Source organism: Arachis ipaensis, chromosome B5 (assembly GCF_059453495.1).
Source record: "Arachis ipaensis isolate K30076 ecotype BB chromosome B5, ASM5945349v1, whole genome shotgun sequence".
Taxonomy (NCBI): Eukaryota; Viridiplantae; Streptophyta; class Magnoliopsida; order Fabales; family Fabaceae; genus Arachis; species Arachis ipaensis.
In genome coordinates, this window is record NC_142440.1 from 137390450 (window position 1) to 137411182 (window position 20733).

At 37.9% G+C, this 20733-nt stretch overlaps 1 protein-coding gene across 3 annotated transcripts; it reads left to right on the forward strand.

Annotated features, from left to right (window-relative positions):
- The first annotated feature begins 12614 nt into the window (after window positions 1-12614).
- Window positions 12615-20269, forward strand: LOC107644075 (uncharacterized). Of its 3 annotated transcripts, none has more exons than XM_088486503.1 (9): window positions 12615-12954; window positions 13245-13565; window positions 13768-14992; window positions 15849-17202; window positions 17605-17884; window positions 18286-18393; window positions 18481-18759; window positions 19225-19368; window positions 19537-20269. In XM_088486503.1, exons 3-9 carry the CDS (start codon window positions 13786-13788, stop codon window positions 19723-19725), a joined length of 3561 nt encoding a protein of 1186 aa, XP_088342629.1. In that variant the 5' UTR covers window positions 12615-12954; window positions 13245-13565; window positions 13768-13785; the 3' UTR covers window positions 19726-20269. The 3 variants fall into 3 exon arrangements, with proteins under 3 accessions (XP_088342629.1, XP_088342628.1, XP_020980138.2); XM_021124479.2 differs by having other exon boundaries at window positions 12682-12954; window positions 13245-13569; XM_088486502.1 differs by lacking the exon at window positions 13245-13565 and having other exon boundaries at window positions 12675-12954.
- Window positions 20270-20733: the final 464 nt, after the last annotated feature.

Here is a 20733-nt window from a genome sequence, read left to right on the forward strand (position 1 = left end):
AAAATTTTATTGCCTCTTATTCAAAAGATCTACTATTTTATTCATGTTTGCTGATGATGAGAAAAATAAACTATGGCTTAATTGGAGATAAAATCAAAATAGATACTAATTACTACTATATGACTCCTAAGGTGGACTTCTATAACGACACTATCACAGAGTTAAAGCAGAAATTGGAATTTAACAACCTTAGTTATGGGAAACGGGTGTTCTTCGGATCTTTGGGGTGCTTGGTCCTTCAAGAGATAACTTCTGGCGCTTCAAGTCCCTCAAGTCACGCCCTTGCTCCTCTTGTTCTTTAAACATATAGGTGAGAATTTGACTATGCTCCTTCTGTTTTTTTATTATTTATTCCATAGCTTCCCGTATCTTAGTAACAGACGTCTCAAGATACTCCCAGTATTCAGATTGAGGAATTTCTGGGAGAAATTCCTGTGTTTTCTTCTTGGTGGGATCATCCTGTGCTTGTTGTTTTTCCATTGATGCTATGGTGATTGGTTTCTCGACTGAGATATACTCAGTTATTCCCATCCTTACCCCAGCGTCCTTGCAGAGCAGAGAAATCACGTTTGGATAAGCCAACCTGGCTTCTTTAGAATTTTTGTTAGCAATTTTGTAGAGTTCAGCTGAGATCAGCTGATGAACTTCCACTTCTTTTCCCATCATGATGCAATGGATCATCACTGCTCTTTTAACTGTGACTTCAGAACGGTTGCTAGTAGGCAACAGAGAATGCCCAATGAAGTCCAGCCATCCTCTGGCGACTGGTTTGAGATCTTCTCTCTTGAGTTGATTTGGGACACCCTTTGTGTTGGTGGTCCACCTGGCTCCAGGGATACATATGTCCTCTAGAATCTTATCCAGGCCCTTGTCTGTTCTCATCATTCTCCTGTTGAAGGAGTCTGGATCATCTTTCAGCTGAGGTAGCTTTAAGATCTCTCTGATCTTGTCAGGGTGGTATGAACAATCTTTCCTCTGACCATGGTCCGATATTCATAGAAAGCAGTTCCAGATAGTTTTTGCTTGTCAGTCTGCCACATATTAGCATAGAACTCCTGAACCATATTCCTTCCCACTTTCGTTTCAGGATTAGCTAGGACTTCCCAGTTCCTGATTCGAATTTGCTCTTGGATCTCCGGATATTCATCTTCTTTCATATCGAATCTAACTTCCGGGATCACTGATCTCAGACCCATTATTTTGTTATAATGGTCTGAATGTTCTTTAGATAAGAACTTCCCTTGATTCCAAAGTGGTTTTGGAACGCTTTCTTTCTTGCCTCTTGGAGTGGGTTGTTTTCCTTTAGGAGCCATGATCTTAGTGATCGCGGATAAACACACCAAACTTAGAGGTTTGCTTGTCCTCAAGCAAAAAAAAAAGAAAGGAGAGGGATAGAAGGAGAGCTAGGTGCAATTGTTGATGGAAGGGGAGAGAGGCCGAACCCAAATTTAAAGGGAGGGAGGGTGGGTTTTCGAAAAAAGAGATAAAGATATGATAAAAAAGATTGATTTGGAAAAGATAAGATAGAAGATATGATAAGAGAGGATATAGTTTAAAATTGAAAAGATATGAAAGATTTTTGAAAAAGATAGATCTAGATTTTGAAAAAAATAAAGTGGAGATTTTGAAAAAGATATTGGTGAGTTGAAAAGATAGATTTGTTTTTAAAAAGATTTGAAAAGAGTTGGATTGAATTTGCAAAGAGGGTTTGTGCTTATGGATTAAGATATATTTGATATTTTTAAAGTAGGATTTTTAGAAATTAGGGATTTTAGAAATCAGGGTTCTTAACATGTTTATGCAAGAAATCATGAATTGAAGTATGAAAATTAAGATTAGAATGAAAAAATATGAAGAAAAAAATGAATTTGCCTCCTCCCCATCATTCTGGCGTTTGAACGCCCAAACACTGCCTGTTTTGGGCGTTCAACGCCCAAATGCTGTTCTCCTGGGCGTTCAACACCCAGTTGTTGCCCTTTTCTGGCGTTGAACGCCAGATTGCTATCCTTACTGGCGTTCAGCGCCCACTGGCTGCCCCTTTTGGGCGCTGAACGCCCAAAATAGGCTCTTACTAGCGTTTTCTTGCCGGTGAGCTCTTTTTCTCTGTTTTGTGTGCAGATTCCTTCTGTAACCCTGTGAACTTATGCAATTGATTCTTTACCTTGTTATCAATGAACTCTATATAAACAAATAAAAATAAAAATAGAAATAGGGCAAAATGCTTAGAGGATTGATGCCCCATGGCTGGGTTGCCTCCCAGCAAGCGCTTCTTTATTGTCTTTAGCTGGACCTTGCTGAGTTTTTAGTCTAGCTTCAACCTTGAGCACTCTTGCTCAACGTTGCCTTCAAGATAGTGCTTGATTCTCTGTCCATTGACAATGAACCTCTTATCAGAATCAATATCTTGAAGCTCCACATAACCATATGGTGATACACTTGTAATCACGTATGGTCCCCTCCACCGGGATTTCAATTTTCCGGGGAATAGCCTGAGTCTAGAGTTGAACAGCAGAACCTTCTGTCCTGGGTCAAAGATTCTAGATGACAACTTTCTGTCATGCCACTTTTTTTATTTCTCTTTATAAAGCTTAGCATTTTCGAAAGCCTTGAATCTGAATTCCTCTAGCTCATTTAGCTGGAGCAATCTTTTTTCTCCAGCTAATTTGGCATCAAAGTTTAGAAATCTGGTTGCCCAGTAGGCTTTATGTTCCAGTTCCACGGGCAGGTGACATGCCTTACCATACACAAGTTGGTATGGAGAGGTCCCTATAGGGGTCTTGAATGCTGTTCTGTAAGCCCACAGAGCATCATCCAAGCTCCGGGCCCAATCCTTTCTACGGGTACTTACTGTCTGTTCTAGGATTCTCTTTAATTCTCTGTTAGAGACTTCAGCTTGCCCATTAGTTTGTGGATGATATGGAGTAGCCACCTTATGGCGAATTCCACACCGAACCATGGCAGAGTAAAGCTGTTTATTGCAGAAGTGAGTGCCCCCATCACTGATTAGTACTCTAGGGACACCAAATCTGCTAAAGATATGTTTCTGGAGGAACTTCAGCACTGTTTTAGTATCATTGGTGGGTGTGGCAATGGCCTCAACCCATTTTGATACATAGTCAACTGCCACCAGAATATAAGTGTTTGAGTATGATGGTGGGAAAGGTCCCATGAAGTCAATTCCCCATACATCAAACAACTCAATTTCCAAGATTTCTTGTTGAGGCATGGCGTAACCATGAGGCAGATTACCAGCTCTTTGGCAACTGTCACAGTTACGTACAAACTCTCGGGAATCTTTATAGAGTGTGGGCCAATAGAAGCCACATTGGAGGACCTTGGTGGCTGTTCGCTCACCTCCGAGATGGCCTCCATATTGAGATCCATGGCAATGTCATAGGATCCTCTGTGCTTCTTCTCTAGGCACACACCTACGGATTATTCCGTCTGCACATCTCTTAAAGAGATAGGGTTCATCCCACAAGTAGTACTTTGCATCAGTAATTAATTTCTTTTTTTGTATCCTGTTGTACTCCTTGGGTATGAACCTTGCAGCTTTATAGTTTGCAATATCGGCAAACCATGGTGTTTTCTGAATGGCAAATAAATGCTCATCCGGAAAAGTCTCAGAGATCTCAAGAGAGGGGAGGGGCGTCCCTTCTACTGGCTCTATCCGGGACAGATGATCAGCCACTTGGTTCTCTGTCCCTTTTCTGTCTCTTATTTCTATATCAAACTCTTGCAGAAGTAACACCCATCTGATGAGCCTGGGTTTTGAATCCTGCTTTGTGAGTAAATATTTAAGAGCAGCATGATCAGTATACACAATCACTTTTGATCCTACTAAGTATGATCTGAACTTGTCAATGGCGTAAACCACTGCAAGTAATTCTTTTTCTGTGGTTGTGTAATTCTTCTGAGCATCATTTAGAACGCGACTAGCGTAATAAATGACGTGCAGAAGCTTGTCATGCCTCTGTCCCAACACTGCACCAATGGCATGATCACTGGCATCACACATTAGCTCAAATGGTAGTGTCCAGTCTGGTGCAGAAATAAGTGGTGCTGTGACCAGCTTATCTTTCGGCGTTTCAAATGCCTGCAGGCATTCTGTGTCAAACACAAATGGCGTGTCAGCAGCTAGCAGATTGCTTAGAGGTTTTGCAATTTTTGAAAAATCCTTTATAAACCTCCTATAGAATCCTGCATGCCCCAGAAAGCTTCTGATTGCCTTAACATTGGCAGGTGGTGGTAATTTTTCAATTACCTCTATTTTTGCTTGATCTACCTCTATTCCCTTGTTTGAGATTTTATGCCCAAGAACAATCCCTTCAGTCACCATGAAGTGACACTTTTTCCCAGTTTAAAACTAGGTTGGTCTCTTGGCATCTTTTCAGAACAAGTTTCAGGTGATCAAGACAGGAGCTGAATGAGTCTCCGTATACTGAGAAGTCATCCATGAAGACTTCCAGAAAATTTTCCACCATATCAGAGAAAATAGAGAGCATGCATCTCTGAAAGGTTGCAAGCGCATTACACAGCCCAAATGGCATCCTTCTATAAGCAAACACTCCAGATGGACATGTGAATGCTATTTTCTCTTGATCCTGGGGATCTACTGCAATCTGGTTATAGCCTGAGTAGCCATCCAAAAAGCAGTAATAATCATGACCTGCCAGTCTTTCTAGCATTTGGTCTATGAATGGTAAAGGAAAATGATCCTTTCTGGTGGCTGTATTGAGTCTTCTGTAGTCAATACACATGCGCCACCCTGTAACTGTTCTTGTAGGAACCAGTTCATTTTTTTTCATTATGGATCACTGTCATACCTCCCTTTTTTGGGACGACTTGGACAGGGCTCACCCAGGGGCTATCAGAAATAGGATAAATAATCCCAACCTCTAGTAATTTGGTGACCTCTTTCTGCACCACTTCCTTCATGGCTGGATTTAGCCGTCTCTGTGGTTGAACCACTGGTTTAGCATTATCCTCCAATAAAATTTTGTGCATGCATCTAGCTGGGCTTATGCCCTTAAGGTCACCTATGGACCACCCAAGAGCTGTCTTGTGTGTCCTCAGCACTTGAATAAGTGCTTTCTCTTCCTGTGAATTTAAAGCAGAGCTTATGATCACTGGAAAAGTGTCACCTTCTCCCAGAAATGCATATTTCAAGGATGGTGGTAATGGCTTGAGCTCGGGTTTAGGAGGTTTTTCCTCTTCCAGAAGAGATTTCAGAGGCTCTTTCTTGTCCTCTGAATCCTCCAAATTAGGCTGAACATCTTTAAAGATGTCTTCCAACTCCGATTCGAGACTCTTAGCCATGTTGATCTCTTCTACCAAGGAGTCAATAAGATCAACTTTCATGCAGTCTGTTGATGTGTCTGGATGCTGCATGGCTTTGATAGCGTTCAACTTAAACTCATCATCATTGACTCTCAGGGTTATTTCCCCCTGTTGGACGTCAATGAGGGATCGTCCAGTTGTTAGGAAGGGTCTTCCTAGAATGAGAGTAGCACTCTTGTGCTCCTCCATTTCCAGCACAACAAAGTCAGTGGGAAAGGCGAATGGCCCAACTCTGACAATCATGTCTTCAATCACGCCTGATGGGTATTTAGTGGAGCCATCAGCAAGTTGGAGACATATCTGGGTTGGTTTAACTTCTTCAGTTAAACCAAGCTTTCTGGTAGTGGATGCTGGTATTAGGTTGATGCTTGCTCCAAGATCACATAAAGCTGTCTTGGTGCAATTACCTTCTAGTGTGCATGGTATCAGAAAACTCCTAGGGTCTTTAAGCTTTTCAGGAAAGCTTTTCAGAATGACTGCACTGCATTCTTCAGTGAGGAGAACTCTTTCTGTTTCTCTCAAATCCTTTTTATGACTCAAGATCTCTTTTATGAACTTGGCATAAGAAGGTATTTGCTCAAGTGCTTCTGCAAATGGAATCTTTATTTCAAGAGTCCTGAGATAATCTGCAAAGCGAGCAAATTGCTTATCCTACTCCTCTTTCCGGAGTTTTTGAGGATAAGATATCTTGGCTTTATATTCTTTAACCTTAGTTGCTGTAGGTTTATTGCCTACAGAAGTGGTTGAAGAAGCCTTTTTAGAGGGGTTGTCATCAGCACGTGTGTGTGTCTGATCCCTCACTGGCAATTGAGTGCCAGAGTTAGAAGCTGGAGTGACGTGAGACGCCAACTCATTGTCTGTTCCTGGCGTCTGAACGCCAGAACTATGCCCATTTTGGGCGTTCAGCGCCAGATCTTGCCCATTTTGGGCGTTCAACGCCAGATCCTTGCTTGTTTCTGGCGTTGAACGCCAGAATTACTTTTCCCTGGGCTCTTACTGTCCTCAAGTGAATTTTGGGTGGTTTGCTCATTCCTTAGCTCTTTGTTGCCTTGAGGTGGGGTATGTAATGTTTTCCCACTTCTTAATTGAACTGCTTGGCATTCTTCTGTTATTTGTCTTGACAGCTGCTGCTTGGTTTGCTTCAATTGTTCTTCCACATTTATATTAGCCATCCTTGTCTCTTGTAGTTTATCCTTGAATTCAGCTAACTGCTTTGTTAGAAAATCCAATTGCTGATTGAATTCAGCAGCTTGTTTCACAGGACTGAGTTCAGCAGTTACTATTTTAACCTCTTCTTTCATGGAAGGGTCACTGCTTAGGTACAGATGCTGATTCCTGGCAACTGTATCAATGAGCTCTTGAGCCTCTTCAATTGTCTTTCTCATGTGGATAGATCCACCAACTGAGTAATCTAGAGACATCTGAGCTCCTTCTGCAAGCCCATAATAGAAGATGTCTAACTGAACCCACTCTGAAAACATTTCAGAGGGGCATTTTCGTAGCATCTCTCTGTATCTCTCCCAGGCATCATAAAGAGATTCATTATCTCCTTGTTTAAAGCCTTGGATGTCCAGCCTTAGCTGTGTCATCTGTTTTGGGGGAAAGTATTGATTCAGGAATTTTTCTGTCAGCTGTTTCCATGTCCTTATGCTGGCCTTAGGTTGGTTATTTAACCACCTCTTAGTTTGATCTTTCACAGCAAATGGAAACAGTAGTAGTCTGTAGACATCCTGATCTATTTCCTTATCATGTACTGTGTCAGCAATTTGTAAAAACTGTGCCAGAAACTCTGTAGGTTCTTCCTGTGGAAGACCGGAATACTGGCAATTTTGCTGCACCATGATAATGAGTTGAGGATTCAACTCAAAGCTACTGACTCCAATGGAGGGTATGCAGATACTACTCCCATATGAAGCAGTAGAGAGGTTAGCATACGACCCCAAAGTCCTCATGGACTGTTCATTTCCACTTAGATCCATGATGGAGAAAGGGAGATGATGTAAAAAATATTTGTATTTTTATTTATTTATTTATTTCGAAAATAACATAAATTAAAAGAAAATAAATAAAAAATAGGTGAAGATTTTCGAAAAAATGAGGGGAGAGAAAGTGGTAAGGAAGTTTTGAAAAAGATATAATTTGGAAAAGATTTTAAATTTTAAAAAAATCTGAAATTTTTTTTTAAAATGATTTTCGAAAATTTGTTTTAAAATTAGAGAGAAAAGATATTTTTGAATTTAGTGAGGAAAGAGAAAAACAATAAAATAGCACAAGACTTTAAATTTTTAGATCTAATGCTCCTTGTTTTCGAAAATTTTGGAGGGAAAACACCAAGGAACACCAAACTTAAAATTTTAAGATCACGACACAAGGAAAACTCAAGAACACTTTGAAGACTCACAAGAACGCAAGCACATGAAGGAAGAACACCAAACTTAAAATTTTTAGAAACCCAAACTAAAATTTTCGAAAAAACACAGAAAAATCAACAAGAAAACACCAAACTGAAAGTTTGGCACAAGATTTAATATAAAAATTATTTTTTTCTTTTGAAAAAGATTTTAAGAAAAGGAAAATAAGGATTCTGAAATTCTAACACGACAACAATAAGAGACTCTAAACTAAAAAGAGAAATTTTTCCTAATCTAAGCAACAAAATAAGCCGTCAGTTGTCCAAACACGAACAATCCCCGGCAACGGCGCCAAAAACTTGGTGCACGAATTGTGAATCACACTTTTCACAACTCGTACCACTAACCAGCAAGTGCACTAGGTCGTCCAAGTAATACCTTACGTGAGTAAGGGTCGAATCCCACGGAGATTGTTGGTTTGAAGCAATCTATGGTTATCTTGCAATTCTTAGTCAGGAGGTCAATTGTATTTATCAGTTGAATTGCGAATAAACAAGAGAGCATGGGTTAAAGGTTACTTGTTATGCAATAATGGAGAATATGTTGGAGTTTTGGAGATGCTTTGTCTTCTGAATCTTTGCTTTCCTTTGTCCTCTGATTCACGCACGCACGTCCTTCTATGGCAAGCTATGTGTTGGGGCATCACCGTTGTCAATGGTTACATCCCCTCCTCTTGTGAAAATGGTCCAAATGCTCTGTCACAGCACGGCTAATCATCTGAGGTTCCCGATCATGCTGGAATAGGATTCACCCTCCTTTTGCGTCTGTCACTACGCCCAGCACTTGCGAGTTTGAAGCTCGTCACAATCATTCAATCCCTGAATCCTACTCGGAATACCACAGACAAGGTTTAGACTTTCCGGATTCTCATGAATGCCGCCATCAACCTAGCTTATACCACGGAGATTCTGATTAAGGAATCTAAGAGATATTCATTCAATCTGATGTAGAACGGAGGTGATTATCAGACACACGTTCATGGATTGAGGAAGGTGATGAGTGTCACTGATCATCACCTTCTCCATGGTTAGGCGCGAATGGATATCTTAGACAGGAACACGCATGTTTGAATGGAAAACAGAAATACTTGCATTAATTCATCGAGACACAGCAGAGCTCCTCACCCCAACAATGGAGTTTAGAGACTCATGCCATCAAAGAGTACAAAGTTCAGATCTAAAATGTCATGAGATACCAAATAAGTCTCTAAAAGTTGTTTAAATATTAAACTAGTAGCCTAGGTTTACAAAAAGTGAGTAGACTATGACAGATAGTGCAGAGATCCACTTCTGAGGCCCACTTGGTGTGTGCTGGGGCTGAGACTTAAACATTTCACGTGCATAAGGTTGTTTTGGGCGTTCAACGCCAGGTTTGGATCCATTTCTGGCGTTGAACTCCAACTTTTAATCCTTTTTTGGCGCTGGACGCCAGAATTGGGCAGATAACTGGTGTTGAACGCCAGTTTACGTCGTCTATCCTTAAGCAAAGTATGGACTATTATACATTGCTGGAAAGCCCTAGATGTCTACTTTCCAACGCAATTGGAAGCGCGCCATTTCGAGTTCTGTAGCTCTAGAAAATCCACTTTGAGTGCAGGAAGGTCAGAATCCAACAGCATCAGCAGTCCTTTTTCAACCTGAATCAGATTTTTGCTTAGCTCTCTCAATTTCAGCCAGAAAAATACCTGAAATTACATAAAAACACATAACTCATAGCAAAGTCCAGAAATATGAATTTTTCCTAAAAACTAATGAAAATAAACTAAAAACTAACTAAAACATACTAAAAACTATATGAAATTAACCCCAAAAAGTGTATAAAATATCCGCTCATCACAAACCCTTCCTTTAAAACGGAAGCTGTGTGCACAATAGACTTCCATATATATGATGAAGAACCCATTGCTTTAACTGCAAATAGGTTTCTATTCTGGAGGTATTTTTGAAGCATAATCTTTACCCACAGTTTTTCTTGATTCATCAAAATTTGTCAAACTAGCTTTCCTAATAAAGAAAAATTAACCAACAGTAACTCCCGCAAAGCAAGATCTCCAAAATTTTTTGGAGTTGTCAAAACTCTCCAAGATGCTAAATGAAGACCACGGTGATTATGACTACCACACCAAATGAAACTTCTAGTAAACTTATCAATGTTAGAGCACACACCTGATGGAAAAAGGCTTACTTGCATCCTATAAATAGGTATAGAAGATAAAACTGATTTAGCAAGGCAAATCCGACCAGCTTTATTAAGGAAGCGACCTTTCCAAGATGCTAGCCTATTAGTAAGCTTATCAACCACATCATTAAAATCAGTTTTAGTAACTCTGCCATGCTTGAGGGGGACACCAAGGTATTTTCCCAGAGAATTAGCAAATCGGATAGAAGAAATACCAGTGAAGAGATCCTTGCGTTGTCTAGAAACATTCATAGAACAGATAGCACGAGTTTTGTCAAAATTCACCTTCATACCAGATGCTCTGCAAAAGGTGGCCATAGTGTCCAAAACATGAAGTACTTGAGATTTCTTCGCTTTGCAAAAAAGGATAAGGTTGTCTGCAAAAAGGAGATAGGAGATTACAGGACCTCCCCTAGACACAGTCACTGGTTTCCATCTACCAACCTCCACTTGCCTAGCAATGAGGCAACTCAACCTCTCCATACAAATAACAAATAAATAAAAAGACATCGGGTCTCCTTGCCTCAAATCCCTCTTTGGCTGAAAACCATCCAATCGGTTTCCATTCCACATTAGAGAAAGGGAGAAAGATTTTACACATTTCATAATAAGAGAAACAATAGTACCTGAAAAGCTAAACATTAGGAGAGATTGCTTCAAAAACTCCCAACTCACCCTGTCATAAGCCTTTTCTAGGTCAATTTTAAAAGCAAGAACACCTTTCTTTAATTTGGTTTTCTTCATAAAATGGAGAACTTCCTAAGTTACAATGATATTGTCTAAGGCACCCCTTCCAGTAATAAACCCTCCCTGCAGAGGGCAATGGTAAAGGTTTTCATCTCCTCCTTTACCATTTAGTTTTTGTTCATTTATATTTGGAAATTAGGTTTAATATTAGGGTTTCAATGCTACAGTTTGCCATGTTATAGAATAACTTGCTACTTAGACTATTCCGTTTGTCATATAACCCTTTTTTACTAACGAAAAAAACTCTCTTTTACAAATAAATACTTTAAATTTATCAAGGATATTCTTGTTATTAACGAAAATTGAGAACATATTTTTCAGTGCAAAAATATTTTGGAGACATTTTTAGTGGTGCGCCTGATGATAATGTTACATTTTGGAAACAACGGGTTAACTTTATGGTGACGGTTCTGATTAGAAACGTAATAAGAAAATATACCGCTAAGATTCAACCACATAATAATAGATGTGACAACACACTATTTTGTAAATTGGCAAAGTATGGAGTGAAGGTCTTTAAACTATAAAACAGATTGTCTTATCATCCTAATCAAATAAGGTAAAAAATTTTAATATAGTTGTTTTCACGTAAAATTGATAAATAAAAATCTTTAGATAATAATTTTATTAAATATATTAAATTATCTAACGATTTTTAACTATCAATTTTAAATAAAGACAACTTTATGTTAGTTTTCTCTATCAAATAATGTGTATTGTAATGATACATATTACCCTTTTTGAAAGTCACATATGCATTAGTTCTTTTAAGTTCGATTTGAGATATATATATTTTTCCTCTTTGTTAGGTTGCCTTCTAATAAGTTTTCATGTTTTATGAACCTAGTATATTTAAGTTATGAACCTTATACACATTCTATAACCTCTAAACTATGATTATATATATTCTTTGAAAATTTCAATCTTCGTCGAAATAGTTTTTTATTTTTAAAATAACTAAATTACTCCTTAACTTTACAAATTGTGAATCTTTGTTATCTCTAATTCAATTAACGTTAGCACACTATTAACATTAAACATTATAGTGCCAGCATGATATTTCAGGAGTAAAATGATATAGTTAAAATTTCGATATAATTAAATAAGTATCTCAATTTAGTTAATTGAACTCATTTTAGTTTCTATTAATATAAAATTAATTAGCTAATACGACTATACGAGTCCAATCAATCAATTTATGACACTTATTTGATCATATTAAAATTTTAATCATGTCACTTTATTATTAGAGATATCACGCTGACTCTATAATGCTTTATATTTGTACTGTTTTAATAATAATTAGTGAGAACCGTGAATTCCAGAAACTAAATGCGACATTTATCTTCTTTTTCATTCTCTCTGTATGTAACATATTAAGAAAAATACTAAGCAAATAAATTATTTTTGTAACGTACAACTAATTTTTTTTTCTTTCTTTTTTTTCGACTAAAATTTCTTATTATTAATTATTAAGCTATTAGACCAATGTAACTGAACTTGATTATCAAACTAACTTGTTCATATAGCCATCAAATATTAAAATACATATGATTGTAACTATAATAGGTATAAATTTTATTGGTTGATCCCTCCTCTATGTATATAATATATTTAAATTGAAAATTTTAAAATATAAAAATCTAATAATAAATTTGGAGAAATTGTAAAAAACTTTTAATTAACTAAACCTATTTTTAACTTAAAAAAATCTTAAACTTTATCCAACAATTAGGAATTATCATCCTAAATATATGCATTTTGCCTTCCAAATCCAAACGGGTAAAAAACATTTGAGCTTGGATTGCAGCTACCTACCCAATTAGTAACCTCAGTAAAATCTATTCTTGAATGCTAAAACAATTGAAATCAAAGAACACAATAGCTATCCCAAAAAACTTATACTACATAAATAAATAAATAAAAAACAAAGATTCGAATTAAACTTAATTGATACCCGTAAGAAAAAAAAGAAAAAGAAAAAAAGTACATCACCAAGAACCTAGTCTCTCACACAACACAAAAATACAAAAACCAAAATAGTGAAAACCTTTGATCCAGAGCAAACAGCATCACCACCCTCAAAATTTTCAATTCACCAGCACAAACCAAACCACAATAGCTGCGAGGCAAAAGGAACAACAAAGGGAGGAAGCGTAGGTTGCTACCCCTCCAACACCACCACCATCTTCCACCTTCACCCATCAAAAAGCCTTTCCACGCAACAACATCAACAATAACAACACCACCATCACCAACGAATAGGCACTGCTACCGGGTTCTCTCTCTCTCTCTCTCTCTCTCTCCCTCTCTCCATTTTAAAAATTTCTTTCTTTTTGGGACCCCATTTTTTTGGGGGGACCCCATTTTCGTTTTCCTTCGTATTTCACCAAAAGAAGGTAAATGATTAAGGAACGTGAATGCACAGATCTTGATGGCAACTGGGTCGCGCTGAAAAATCCCAACTTCGCAAAAACCTTGCTTTTTATTTTTAATCTTTTATTTAGGCACTGGCGTAAAGATCTGTGGTACCCATTTCGTTGATTTCAGCTTTTCTTGTGTTTGCAGTGGTGCCGGATCGGCGATTGGGGTATCTATCTATCTCGAGAGCTTTGGCCGGCACCTTGTGTTGGCGGTTTTTGGTTTTTTGTTTTTTGAAGCAACAGCAAGCATCCTTTGACATAGGTTTCGTTGTTTTTAAGGAACAGAATCCAAGTTTGATAATTTTTATTTTGCTGTCCTTGTGGTTGTTGAAGGATTTTTCCTCTCTCCCCCCTCCTTTTTGTTGTGTTGGTGAAGAAACAAGGATTTAGTTTCTGGGGTATGTTTTTAGGTGCAATACCTGGGACTCATGATAGTTCTGCCACTTGGTTTTGATTGATACAAGAGGTAGGTGAGCTTTTGAAGTGCTCTCTCTCCAAACCTTGCGATTTTTTAAAATTTTTTAATGGGGGTGTTCATAAGAAAATAATTGTTGCTATATGGGAATGTGCATTGACGTCTTTTTGGTTGTGGTATTTATCTGTAGATTGGAATGGAAGTTCTTTTGTGGATGTTTTTGAAGTATTTGTGTGTGTTTTTATTTGTTTAGGTTGGTAGCAGCTTAGAAATGTCAGACCCAAATTCAGTTGATGTGATTTTGGAATTTCTGAGGAGGAACCGGTTCACCCGGGCTGAGGCAGCCTTGCGTAGTGAACTCGGCAACCGTTCTGATGTGAATGGGTTCCTTCAGAAGCTTAAATTAGAGGAAAAGGAATTGTGTAATGTGTCGCATGATGATAAGGGGACGACAGTGCTAGAAAGCCGTGGCTCGGATTCTCGTGATAGTGTTGATGGTTCTAAAGAGCTGATTGTGAAGGAAATAGAGTATGGAACTAGTAGAAATAATGTTGAAAGCAAACGGAAAGCTGCTGCTTCTACAGGGGAGCGTAATCAATCCAACGAAGTGGGTGGAACAAGTGACAAAAACTTCAGTTTCTCAAAGGGTTCGGAGGACAATCTTCTTGATTTGAACTCATGGAAGTTTGGCCCTGGAAATGGTCCAGCGGAGCCTTACCAAACTTATGGTGGGAGTGGGGCTAGTAATATGTTGAAGACCCCGATGTCTCAGCAATCAAAATCTCAAACAAGTGAAGCTGTTGATGCAGCCAACAGGAAAGCAAAATCTGGGGAGGAAAATGCTGTGCCTATGGAAAGAAATTCCACTTGGCTTGGAAGTAGTAGTAAAGCCACTGCTGAACCAAAGTATGAGCTCATTCAAAGCAAAGAACCTAGGGAACTGGATCGACAGCTAAAATTTAGTAGTTCTTCTCTGAAAGAGAACTTGGTCGATAATGCTTTGTCGAGAAATGATGATAATGTGAATTTGTCATTGGACCCGTGGAAAGATTGTTCCGTGAAGACTGTTTTCCCGTTCTCAACGGGAACAGGGGATGTGTCTACGAGCTATAATGGGTCAACTTATTTAGGCAGAAAAGAGGAGAAGAGAAAGGAAGAAACAAGTGATGCCAGAGCAGCAATAAAAGAGCAGGTGGATGAAGTGGGGAGGGCTTTGTACTTAGGAAAGTTGCAAGGCAGTTCCGAACAGAATAATTTCAGCAGCCTAAGTTTCCCTCTTTCACCAGAGAACCAGAAGGAAGAATTTCCTCGGCTTCCTCCTGTTAAAATCAAGTCAGAAGATAAGCAGTTGGCTATTAATTGGGAGGAGAAGTTTGAGCGCGATGGACTGTCCGCAAAACTCAGTGGTTCTACTGACAACACTTTGCTTATTGGGTCATATTTGGATGTGCCCATTGGACAAGAAATTAAAACTGCAGGTAAGCTTTTTTAACATCTTAAGAATATTATTAAATTGGTTAAAATATCATATCTTTCCATTATTCTTTGCAATTTAATTAGTTATTTCCTTTTATTTTGGGACTCAAATGTTGATATGATAGATTTACATGCTTGGTGACAATTTTCCCTTTTTCTGTCTAAGGATGTTGTTTCTTGTAGTTCTATTTCTTATGTTCCTTTGCAAACTAGACTTGATATTTCAAGTGTTGATCTATTTAGTTGGCTTCTTTGTATTATGAAGTTTGCAGTTGTGACAGTTTGACATACTTGTTCATTTCATGCCAATTGCTGTAACTCATTTAGCTAGTCCTTGTTAGATTTTCTTTTGGTTGATCAAGTTAGGATTTATGTTTGGAATGGATTTAGTTGCCATTTTGACTTTAGAGTTCAATTGGTGATTTACTCAATTCATGCTGTGGATTTTTTTCCTTAGTAAATTTGAATTTCGTTGAATGTTTTTGTTGTTTGAACTCTGTTCGTATGATCTTTTATTTGTGAGTGAATTCATTGCCTAATGTCAAGGACTTCATTTTCTCTCATTAGTTATTAGACAAGGTATTGATCAATAGAAAATAATGTAAATTTTTTATTATGGTACATCTTTCTCTCAATTCCTTTTCTGTTTTAAAGAGTTTACATTTTCCCTTTGCATTAATTGACTTTAAGGAAGGTTTGCTCTTTGCATTAATGGTGTTTTCTGACCTGTTTCGCCTCTAGAACTAACATAAGAAATTTGCACAAATTCAAAGATTGAATAAACTGTAAAATGCTTCCTGTATTTCATTATGCTTATTTTGTCCCAAAGACTGGCTTTGACTTTTTCATGGGTCTCAGGTATGAGGAGGCCTTCAGGGGGTAGTTGGCTGTCTGTGAGTCAAGGGATTGTAGAGGATACATCTGATCTTGTATCTGGTTTTGCAACAATTGGCGATGGGTTGAGTGAATCTATTGACTATCCAAATGAATATTGGGACTCTGATGAATATGACGATGATGACGATGTTGGGTACATGAGACAACCCATTGAGGATGAGGCCTGGTTTTTGGCACATGAAGTTGATTACCCTAGTGACAATGAAAAGGGGACCACACATGGAAGTGTTCCAGATCCTCAGGAAAGAGGTCCGGCCAAAGATGACGATGATGATCAGTCTTTTGCTGAGGAGGATTCTTATTTCTCTGGAGAGCAATATCTTCATGCGAAGAATGCCGAGCCAGTCACTGTTTCAGATGATCCCATTGGTCTTACGGTTACGGAAATGTATGGAGGAACGAATGATATTGACACAATTGGTCAATACAATGGACAATTGATTGACGATGAAGAATTGAATCTGATGCGAGTGGAACCTGTATGGCAGGGGTTTGTCTCCCAGACAAATGATCGCACCATGTTAGTAAATGGGAAGCTTCTAAATGATAGTGGAAGATCACGACTTGAAGATATCTGTATGGAAGATGATCAGCATGGTTCGGTTAGGTCAATTGGAGTGGGGATTAACAGTGATGCTGCTGACTTTGGCAGTGAAGTGCATGGAAGTTTGATTGGGGGTAGTAGTGAAGGGGATTTAGAATATTTCCGTGATCGAGATGTCGGGATTGGTGGCTCCAAACACAGTCATGATTTGGATAGCATTTCGAACAAATCGATAAAAAGCAAGAAGAAAAGTGACAAGAGTGAGTTGAATAAATACATCATTGGGGGTGATAAAGATGCACGCTTACAGATGAAAACAAATAATGATGTGAACTTCTCATTCCCCCAAACTTTAAATGATGGCCAGATTATTCAAGCTGGTCCCAGTAAGGCTCTATGGTCAAGTAGTTGTAATGTGGACGAAAGAGATGACCGTCTTAATGCATATGTGGGAACCAATGACATGCTTTCTTCTTGGAGGCGAAAGAGCAGCGATTCTTCTCCCGTTAAAAGTTCTAGGGATGATAATAATGCTAATATGGTAAGGTCAACAAACTCTTCGCCGACCACATTATCAAATTATGGGTATACTGAAACAGATCATGCCAAGCTAGAAGAGGATGAAAAAGGTGGCACTGAAAGGGAAGATGAACTAGGCGCCTCACTAGATGATGAAGAGGCTGCTGCTGTGCAAGAGCAGGTAAGGCAAATAAAAGCGCAGGAGGAGGAGTTTGAAACCTTCAATCTGAAGATTGTGCACAGGAAAAACAGGCATGTTCACTACATACATTTGCTGATATATATATGTTAATTTTATTTTATTTCCTTTTTGAAAAGTTTGCAAAGTATTTGAGGAAAGAAATATTTTACTAGATGTTGGAAACTATTGAAAAGTTTGGTACATTAGTGAATTGATCCATTAGTTTTTTTTTGTTTTTTGGTAGATACTTAGTATTTTATTTTTTCTTTTGATGGAAAAAGATAGGACATAAAAGATAGTACATTAGCCATGATTGCATAGATTCAAAAGGTGTAAATAGGATATAAAAGCTTTAGCTATGTAACAATGCATGCCGATCCCTTTGAATGTCAGCTAAACAGTTCTTTTTGTTGTTCATATCCTTCCTCCTTTGGCCAAGATAGTCTATCTGAACCTATGTTTGTTGCTATCAGAACTGGCTTTGAGGAAGACAAGCATTTCCATGTTGTTTTGAATTCGGTAATAGCCGGCCGTTATCATGTCACTGAGTATCTGGGATCTGCTGCATTTAGCAAAGCTATACAAGCTCATGACCTGCACACGGGCATGGATGTTTGTGTTAAAATTATAAAAAACAACAAGGACTTCTTTGACCAAAGCCTTGATGAAATCAAGCTTCTGAAGTATGTCAATAAGCATGATCCCGCTGACAAGTATCACCTTCTGCGATTATATGATTATTTCTATTATAGAGTAAGTGATCTTGGATGTGCTGTTGATCTTCAATCAATTTTTTATTTGGTCATGTTTGCATATATAAGTCTATTTATTTAATTTACTGAATTGTTATTCCCTTCTGCTGTTAAGTCTCTACACCATACATTATGTTAAATGGTTACCGAATCTGGGCTACACATTTCCATTATATTCCAAAATCTTATGTTAATTAATAACAATTTGAGCTTTGGCAGTTTCCATAGCATTACAGGACATGGTATAAATTGTCAGCACTGATTTCAATTTTTAGTTAAGTTGAATTATGTTATTATGTCTAATGAATTAAACTTCCTAATAAGAGTTCACTAAATATCTTTTGATTAGTGGTTCTATGACTGACTTTTCACATTTCATTCCTTTCCCCTTTTGTTATGCAGGAACATTTGTTAATAGTATGCGAGCTACTTAAAGCCAATTTGTACGAGTTTCATAAATTCAACAGAGAATCAGGCGGTGAAGTCTACTTCACAATGCCTAGATTACAGGTATGTTTGTTTACCTGTTTGATCTTAAGTTTTCCTTAACTGTTATCCTACTACTGTCATTATAAACTCTTCAATTTGTGTGTGCAGTCAATTACCATTCAGTGTTTGGAAGCACTTCAGTTTTTGCACAGCCTTGGACTAATACATTGCGACCTAAAGCCGGAGAACATTTTGGTTAAAAGCTATAGCAGATGTGAGGTGAAAGTCATTGATCTTGGAAGTAGTTGTTTTGAGACGGATCACCTTTGCTCCTATGTTCAGTCCAGGTCCTATCGTGCACCTGAGGTCATTTTGGGGCTTTCATATGACAAGAAGATTGATATTTGGTCACTTGGATGCATCTTGGCAGAACTTTGCACTGGCAATGTAAGTTTAATATATGATTAGATGGTAAATATGTATTCTCAAATCGCATTAAATTTAATATATCCTTCCAACCGATTAGTTTGTACCTAATATTCATTTCTGGTTCACACGGGAATTACTCATGTGAAATGTTTTCTTCTACATCTATTTCTCCCTGATGATGTTCTCTAGATGTTGGAAATCTTTCTCAAGTAAGTTTGGGATTGTTTTGTAGTAACATCAAATAATAAACTTGAAGCATGTTTTAGATGTGGAAGTGAAAAATAACTATACATCCCAAAAATGGAATCATAATAACTGCATAGTGCATAATACGCCTATTTTCCCGTTGCTTAATTCTCTCTTACCCATGTTTTTTTAGATGACTCTTTTGGTTGTTTTTGCTCTTGTTTAGAGGAACTGTTATCCTCCATCTTGTATCCTTCTTCGTCTTTGCCATGTGACACTCCACTAAATTTGTTGTAGGTTCTTTTCCAAAATGATTCCCCTGCAACATTACTCGCCCGGGTGATTGGGATCATTGGTCCAATTGATCAAAGTATGCTTGCAAAGGGACGAGATACATACAAGTACTTCACCAAAAATCATATGCTTTATGAACGGAATCAGGTACAAATTATATTTCTAATTTTTAGTGTATGAAACAGACTGGTCATCATTCCAGAAAAATGTTTATAATTTAGTTTTTGCCATGTTAAAAATGTAAAAGTGTTGCCATTACCTGTGCCCTTTACTTTCTTCAAAGAGTTTGACGGTAAAGATATATTTTTTACACAGGAATCCAACAAGTTAGAATACCTGATCCCGAAAAAGACGTCATTGAGGCATAGATTGCCTATGGGAGATCAAGGTTTCATTGATTTTGTTGCTCATTTGCTCGAGGTTAACCCAAAGAAGCGGCCCTCTGCGGCTGAGGCCTTGAAGCACCCTTGGTTATCATACCCCTATGAACCCATATCATCTTGAAGTATTCAGCAGTTTCTCTCTCTTTTGATGATGACGCTTAACCCCCTAAGTCGGTTAAAATACGACATTGAGATGGAAGGCACTGCTGCTATGCACTGCTGCTATACATTATTGCTGCTTCTCATCATCCATTTTAAAGATGATATGGAAAGATTTATGCCCTTTCACAACCCTGCAAAAATGCGTCGTTGAAAGGTGTTAGGTTTTCTCGGGTAATGCTTGTCTCCCTCCTCCTCCCCCTCCTACTCCTCAGTTCTTCAAATTGTATTCTAGTTAACCATGACTCAATGATGTAATATTTTTAACTCGAACGACGTAACGGTAGGTTGCGGATTTTCTTTCCTTTGTTTGCTGATATGGGGAGGGGAAATCTTTGATATCTTTGGCTTGTACATGATGTTGGATAATCCTTTTTAGGCTTATTTTAGTAGTATCTTGTGAAAGTAGAATGAATACCTATAAGATTTTGAATGGGGTTTGATTCCACTGTTGGAAGCACCAATTGGAAGCAAAGGTGGTGAAATATGATGAGAAATGGTTGACACATGCAAGTTTTTGAAGTCCCTGTTGGTTGGAATGCTATGAACCTATGAAGAACCTTCTCCAATTTGGTTTTTAATGGTTCTAGTTAATATTGGTAGCAAAAATGGGTTCAAAGTTCAACGAAGGTTGTGGACTCTTGCATTGCATGGCATTCGATAATTGTTTAATTGCATGGATGCCAAGATGAATTTCTGAATTAGCTTGTTTATCCCCAATTATTGCACCAACTTTTGTTTTTTGTTTCTCGTTAAAGTGTCATGTTTCATGTAAATATATTTCTTCTATTTGATACCACTTGTTTATGAAATTATGGTTTATAAACCAAGAGTAGTCATTGGTACGAATCAAAAGCAAAGATGAACCTATCGTCCTATCCTACTTGGGTTCTATATTGATTTTTTTTAAATGATATAATGTGTTTGGATTAATGTTTGCATCAAATTGATTTTTCAAACTTGATTTTGA